This window comes from Nicotiana tabacum, chromosome 3 (assembly GCF_000715075.1).
Source record: "Nicotiana tabacum cultivar K326 chromosome 3, ASM71507v2, whole genome shotgun sequence".
In the NCBI taxonomy this organism is placed as follows: Eukaryota; Viridiplantae; Streptophyta; class Magnoliopsida; order Solanales; family Solanaceae; genus Nicotiana; species Nicotiana tabacum.
In genome coordinates this window covers 183,770,039-183,777,525 of record NC_134082.1, presented here as the reverse complement: position 1 = coordinate 183,777,525, position 7,487 = coordinate 183,770,039, and the positions used below count along the sequence as shown (strand labels likewise).

The following is a 7,487-nucleotide window of genomic DNA, read 5'->3' as shown; positions in this document are numbered from 1 at the left end:
GGCCTTACAACTTCAAATCAATTAATAATAATAAACATGTTGAGTCGTGGGTGCGTTTCACGTGACACGATCACAATCCGTACAAAATAACGAGTGCGCGATATCGTGACTCGTTGAAATAAATTTCATAAATATTAAAAGCAGTTAAATATTTAAAAGCGGTTAGAAAGTAAAAATGCATAAAAGATTTTCAAACATGTAATAAATGAGATAATTAGGCCAATTATTAATAGTTAAGTGACCGTGCTAAAATCACCACGGTCTTATGTTAAATACCTCACACCTTCTCCCGAACCAGTGACTTGAGACACCACGGTCTTCTGTGTTTCGCGGACTGTAAAACATAGTCAATTTCCTCGATATGGGAAAGGCTGAACGTGACATAAACTCAGAAACATAAAGCTTGTGATTTGACAAAAAAATCGCAATTAGTGAATGCGACTTATAAGTCGGGTTTTCGAATTGCGACTTATACAGCTCCATTACATAATTCCGATTAGGCCGCCCCAGCTAATTTGAAACCCGTTAAAGTCGGTACCCGTTTTAAAGGACTGCCGAACTAAACTACATAAAATCCATCGATTGATGCCCTAATCATTGTTGGAGATTTCAATTTGAAATTCGCTCTTCTATCGCACTTTCTTCTTCAGTGGAATCAACTAATCAACACAATTGCAGGTTTTTCTTCAAATTTCGTCTCCCTTAACAGTTTCATAGGGCAAAAAGTTAGATTTACACAGTTGATTGGCCAAAAAATAGCTTGTAACTATAACGTCTAAATTTGTGGAAACAAGCGGTACCAGTGCCTTTTTTCTTATGTTATACGAAATGTGCGTTTGTTTTTCCCTTATATTCCCGGCGTCGATCGTTTTTAGGAATTTCTTTGTTGTTTTTTCCTGGATTTGATAATCATGTTATAGAAGGAGAATGTTTTCGGCAAGTTTATCGTGCGAGTATTGTTTCTATTGTGTCTGCTTCAATTAGATAAGTTTGGCTATACGATGAGCTCCCTTTTGTCCAGAATAAGAAAAACTAATGGATTTTTGCATAATTTATGACCAGTTAAGTTGATGTTAACGTTTACAAGTTTTATAGGAGGATATTCTTTATGCATTCGGTTTTATAACTCTTTTTATTTCCCAATGGTGTCTGCTTGGTGTATCTAACTGATAATCTGATATGTTTGATGGTACTTGCGGTATGAGGATTTATTGAATGCTTTTGCAGGTTGAAAAGTGGAAGTTGGAATAAATAGATAATGAACAACTCTTCTATAGGGCCATCGTCAAAAGCTAGAGTAGGAGCATCACAACCATCAGAAAGTTCATTAAAAAGAAAACGCGGCATGTTTCAGAAAGACTGTAAGTGACTGTTCACATAAGCATGGATAAATCAATGAATCCAAGTTCTATTTATTAATGTTTCTTCTGTTTCATTGCACAGTGCAACACATGATGTATGGGTTTGGAGATGATAGTAATGTAAGATGCCTTTTCTCTTTTACGTTTCATCTTTTATTGTTTTCCCCTTGTGTATGTTTGGTGATGTTTATATTCACTATTTCTTTTGTTTGTCGGGAATTTAGTAGAATATGCCATGGTGCTATTGCCAAGTTCTTTGTTTGTGCACGCGTTAATAGTAGAAAAAATTACAGATTTTGTTGGTTCATATTGAGTATGGCGTTTGTTTAATAATGTTCTAACAACAACATGTGCTGGCTACAGGAAGCAGTTTGATCTTTCTTTTGGTAACATAACTAAGCTTTTGTCTAAACTCTAGCAATAACTTTCAGAGGTACTTTTTTTTTTTTTGATGACCAAGAAATCCGTCTGGGTTGGATCCTTTGGACCAACCGCAGCCTTCGAAACTCGGTGGATAATGGGCCCGCCCCTCTACCCTTCTCCACTTAAATACCGGGCTTTGCTTTGCATGGTGTGGGGGCTTGAACTTGTGACCTAAGACACAAATCCACCACCCTTTGCCACTTGAGCTAGGCCCTGGGGGCTAACTTTCAGAGGTACTTGTGCTGATACTTAAGAAAGAACAGAACCAGGAGTCGAATTTTGTACCATATTCGTCTAGTTTTCTCGCTAAAAAGGATAATCTATCTCGTTGTAGCACACTCCTTTCTGTTTACCAGATTTTCCTGTCCCTGCTCCATAAGTGATTTGCGCACATTCCTTTCTGGTTGATTGCCTTGTATATCGAAATATTGTGTCTCAAAGTTATCTGATCTTCTCTGATTTGGTATTATTTATACTCTGATTTACTGAGCTTCTACTGTTGTACTATCAGCCGCTTCCAGAAACTGTGGCACTTGTGGAGGACATCGTTGTGGATTATGTCACTGATATGGTGAGATGAACTGATTTCTACCCAATTCTGTTCTTACCAAGAATTTCTGACAACATATTCTCCTACTGTATATTACGCCCAGCATTTTTTGACTATTATCTCTTTTTAGAAGAAACATGCATTTGGTCCTATCTTTTAAGCTTCACAACTTGTATAGGTGCACAAAGCTCAAGATATTGCAACCAAAAGGGGGAAGCTTTTGACAGAGGACTTTCTGTTCTTAATCAGAAAGGTAGACTTTTTTATGAATTCAGCTTTTATTTATATGCATCTCTATCTCTTCTTTGTTTTTGTGTTTTAATAGAAGTTGATATTTTCAAGGTTGTGCATCCCAATCTTAATCACTAGTCTTGAGGTCTTATTTGTCGCATCCAAAAGTTAACCACTGGTCAAAGGTGTTAGTACTGCTATCAAGCTGAATAATTGGTTTCATATTTATGATAATCATAGTTTAGCTTATGTATTTACGTGCTAGAATTGATATTCAAAATTGGTCCCGTTGGTCATGTTATGTATGTTTATACCTGATTAAACTGAAACTCTTTTGGTCTAGTCATATGCTTCTGTTGCAACTAAAGAAGTTGAGAATAGTCATCTTCATAGTTACTATATTGATTATCTAAACAACAATTACTCCAATTTTTGGATTGGGGAGAATTGGACCGGGAGTTAATGGAGTTGTCTTGACATTAGTTCCTTTGTTTAATACCACTTTCGTCATTCTATTGCCCTGCTTTCTGCTTTCTTTTGCTGTAATTCTAATATGAGTGAACACATGTTGGTAGCTGTAAAAGAGAATCTAGAAGGCCATTATGAAAGATCAGTCATGCCTATTGCTTGCATTGCATTGGCTCTGCGAGCTGGATATGATGTTAGTTCAACTTTATGTGCTCTGAGGTTCTGAATTTTGGATGAATACTGTTTTATTGTGCAGGACTTGCCCAAACTTAACCGGTGTACAGAATTATTGTCCATGAATGAGGAGCTGAAACAAGCTCGGAAGGCTTTTGAGGTTGACGAAGAGAAATTAGCTACACTTGAGTGATGAGGAGAATATAAAGTTATGATCTTACTTCAGAATGCCAAATTGAGTGGCACCTTAGGGACCAGTGTATACAATCTGCTCCTCATTTGCCAAAACAGAAGAGTAAATAACTGCTGTCCACAGTTTTCTCCAGCCTAATCAGATGACTGTGTCACCTTGTATCTGTGCTTAGAGTTACCTAGTCTTTGTTCTAGTTAACCTGTCTTTGAACATGCTTTTTTCTCTCTGTCCCCAGTTCCCAACATACACCTGTGTACAGTTGATATCCTGCTTCTGCTCAGTGTGCAGTTTATTAAGGATTTTTATCAGAAAAAAAACACTGGGCGTCTGAGCTAATTGGAATGTCCTGCCTGCTTCATTAGATCCTCCTCAATGATGAAATCAGTTTCTTAAGTGCTCTTTGGATGCATTGAATCCACCCCCATGTACTTGAAGAATTCGATCCAAGGGCAGCTGATAATGTCATCTATCTACTTTTTCCCCCCGTAGATAGTGTCATCTATCTACTTAACACAAGTTGCCGTTCAATTAGATTGGTTTAAATCTGTTTAATACGCTAAAGAACCTACAAAGATTTGTAAATATTTTAATTCTTAGGGTTGACTGTTGAAGGTGTATCAATATCCAGTCATCTTTTGGTTCCAACTTTGGATAAACTACATTTGACGAAGATGGAATATCTTATAAAGTGAAGAGCAAGTTAAGAATCCATAGTGTTAGACTGTAACAGAACTTTTGTTGACGAAAGGTCAAGAGCTGGATTGCACTTATATTAAAACTTTCTACATTGCTGATAAATGATTTCAATCTAAAGGGTATAAAATTTAGTGTTATGAAGGATTTTTTTTTAATAATCAAAATTTTCCCTTTAATACTAATTGCTTTAAACAAAGTTGGCTCTATAAATAGTGGCAGTATATATATTATATAATGGATTGTAGTTAGATTGTAATTTATATGGCATTCTTTTCGTTTTGACAATCACTAGTTCAACATCTCTTATTATCACCATTAAATTAACAACTCGAATGATATGGAGGGTCAGTAATATCTATGTTTTAAAAATGAAAAACATATAAAGCATTTACATCTTTCCTGCTTACTCAAATGGTAATTTCAAATTGGTAGAAACATATCTTACGTGAGGCATTATTTTAGCGAAAAGAGTAACTCGGTGAGTTTTACCAAACTCATCAACCCACTCAGTTTTAGCGCCAACAGAACTATAAATATCTGTTCGAACCCATTTTGAATTCTCTCTCTCATTCCCACAAAACAAACACACACGCGCGCGCGAAAATTCTCACAATTCAACTTTCCAGAGCGGTAAGGAAATGTCAGCATCAAAATCGAGCGCAAGGAAGAGAGTTTCGGAGCCGGAAATTCCGAAATCGGAGAGCAAAAGGCGAGTCGGCGCCGTCGAGGAAGAATTCGATGCTGAGATCTCAGAGTATGCATTCATTTTCATTCATCGCTGTTAATTTTCTGAAGTGTTTTCTGGAATTTGATGAATTCGTATACACGTGTGAAATTTGACAGTGATATCAAAGGGATTATGACGGCGTTAAAGCAGATTAGAGAGAAAGCACAACAGGACGGTCTGAAGAAGAAAGAAGAAACTATCTCTAGGTGCATTTTCTGCATTCCTGTTCTCATCTATCATGATTGTGCCGTGTATACATATATACGAAGCTTTATAAATTTGTGTACGCGTGGTTTGATCATTAGATTGCTGAATCTCAAACCTAGAATCAAGCTCTGTTTTCTCCGTTCACATGTATTTGTTGAAGTACTCGCAGACGTGTTCGTTTCATGTATTTTATTAGATTTCGCCTGTGCGTATTGCTAATATATTCACGTTTCACCAATTTCGTCAGCTAGGAGGAACTAGATATTTGTAAATTTTATGAGTCGAATTGGCGTATTTTTCTGCAAATTCTATTCCATATTCTCTCGATTGCAGCTTTTCCATTACGCAACACGGACTAGTATAAAGATCTATAAAAATTCTTTCTAACTGTCTATTTTGATCAGGATATGGCTTTTGATATAATTAATGCATTCTGAGCTCCTTGTTGCCTTTGTGCACAGTACTTCTAGCAGAATTTTGGTTTTTGATAATCATCTTTGGAATGTATGTGGGGAGTTGATGTTTGTGGAGATTTCTGATTATGCCAATGGTTTGCTTATTGTTTACATGAGCTTTGTGCAATAACAAGTACTGTTGCTTAATTTCATAACCTAAAAGTGATTCTAGTTTGACTGCCATGTGCCAGCTTGTTAAGGCACTCAAGCAGCTAATATTTAAGTTCTGACATATCAGTACTCTGTAGCTGTTTGACCAATCTGCTGTGTTTTGCAATATTTATTAATTAGAGTAAGAAATGGATAAAAGAGTTTTACTGGTTGTTCTTGAGTGAAATTGAAACTAATTGGGATACTGTAAGCAATTGGGCATAAAGTAACTGCATGAAAATGGGTGCCAAATGTAAGCATTATGAGTTCCGTTTCCTGCGATATCAACTCCAGCACTTACTATTTGGCGTGTTTCACTTTAATTTTAGAAATGATTACTAACATTACCGCTCTTGCTCTGTGGTTAGCGTGACTTCAGAAGTCAAGTCAAAGATTGATGAGCTGAAACTAAAACTTGAGAAAGACAGGTGAGAAATATCTGTTGCAAAATACATGCTAAATGTAAGATTTAATTGTTGGAAGTGGTAGCTTCTTGTTGATCCTCCATATTGTTTGATCATCAGGCAAAATTTTGCCAAGACACTGTCCAAGAGCTCCAAAGAGGTCAGCCTCAGTTAGATGAGTTAGCTGTGATAGGACATTTGAATAGAAGCCTAGTACTACTATTTTTTAACATGTATTGCTTCTTTGCAGTGTGAGAACTTACTTAAGACTGAAACAGCTAAGTTTCAATCAATTTATGAGAATTTCAACAAGGAGAAAGCTACACATCTGCAGTCTCTCAAAGGTACTTTTCTAGTTTGAGTTTTCCCCAACAAAGAGGCCTGTTTGTAGCCTGTACAGCATCTGGTCATTGTGTTTCTAGTTTAACCACCTCTTACATTTCATGAGATATCATGTTAGAAAATTTTGCAATCTTTTACGGGGCAAAACTGAACACTGTTCCAGAATTTCAACTAGATTAGGACGTTTATACTTGAGATATGTTTGATATGTTTTGAAGAGTCACTCTTACAAACCCTGTTTGAAGAAGCATTGTAAAGGCTAACCATCTTGATGGTATCTCAACAGATACTATATCCAAATATGAGGAAGAAAAAGAAAGACTATTCATGCGATATGAGCAGCTAAGTGAGTTACAGAAACTCTCGGTATTATATTCTCATTGATTAATAAGGATGCCTGTGACAGATTTTTATGACAATAATTCAGGAAAGAAAGAGAAGAGCATGATATCTGAACTTGAGCAAGACTCTAAGAAACGAATTACTGAACTAGAGGAGTCGCTGAAGAAAAAGAAGCAGGTTAACTTCTTTGATGCACCACTTCTCTGTCAGACTCACATGTATCCTCAAAACAATCACTAATGTGTACATTTTGAAACTTGACAGGATGATAAAGCATTCAGCTTTCTGAGAAAAACTCTAGGTTCATTTCTGGATAATGCCTCAGATGAGGACTTCCCACCTGATGATTGAAAGTCGCGCAGATGTATCTGCAGCTGACATTGCTTCTATCTCCTGATGATTGAGAGTCCCACAGACGGTCCATGGAATACCACCACTAGCAATTAATTGGAACATCTTATAGTTGATATAAAAAAGACCAGAAGCTCTTCTATAGTCAAGCTTATATGGTTAAACTGTTCCATTGATCAATAGTTTTTCTTAGTAGTTGCATTGGATTGCACATTCAATATTGCTGTTTAATCCTAGCAGGACAGACTAATGTTGAGTCCAAAGCCCGGATTGAGATGTATTAACTGGTATAGGTGTTCTAATTCTCCCGCTGCTCAACCAAGTCATGTTTTTATTTCTTTTTTTCGCCGCTTGATCTTGTAATAGGCAATGATTGTCGTTTTACGTTTTCCAAAATGTTTGTGTTGCACATA

At 36.6% G+C, this 7,487-nt stretch overlaps 2 protein-coding genes across 2 annotated transcripts; both read left to right on the top strand.

Annotated features, from left to right (window-relative positions):
- Positions 1-538: 538 nt before the first annotated feature.
- On the top strand, positions 539-3,557 carry LOC107771623 (transcription initiation factor TFIID subunit 13). The gene is made up of 6 exons (XM_016591048.2): positions 539-678; positions 1,228-1,361; positions 1,444-1,481; positions 2,296-2,355; positions 2,513-2,587; positions 3,290-3,557. Exons 2-6 carry the CDS (start codon positions 1,259-1,261, stop codon positions 3,398-3,400), a joined length of 387 nt encoding a protein of 128 aa, XP_016446534.1. The 5' UTR covers positions 539-678; positions 1,228-1,258; the 3' UTR covers positions 3,401-3,557.
- A 1,053-nt stretch (positions 3,558-4,610) lies between these two features.
- Positions 4,611-7,410, top strand: LOC107771621 (uncharacterized). Its single transcript, XM_016591047.2, has 8 exons — positions 4,611-4,850; positions 4,940-5,029; positions 6,004-6,063; positions 6,160-6,199; positions 6,290-6,383; positions 6,668-6,727; positions 6,809-6,900; positions 6,988-7,410. The coding sequence occupies exons 1-8, from the start codon at positions 4,735-4,737 to the stop codon at positions 7,072-7,074; spliced, it is 639 nt and encodes a 212-aa protein (XP_016446533.1). The 5' UTR covers positions 4,611-4,734; the 3' UTR covers positions 7,075-7,410.
- The last annotated feature ends 77 nt before the right edge of the window (positions 7,411-7,487 follow it).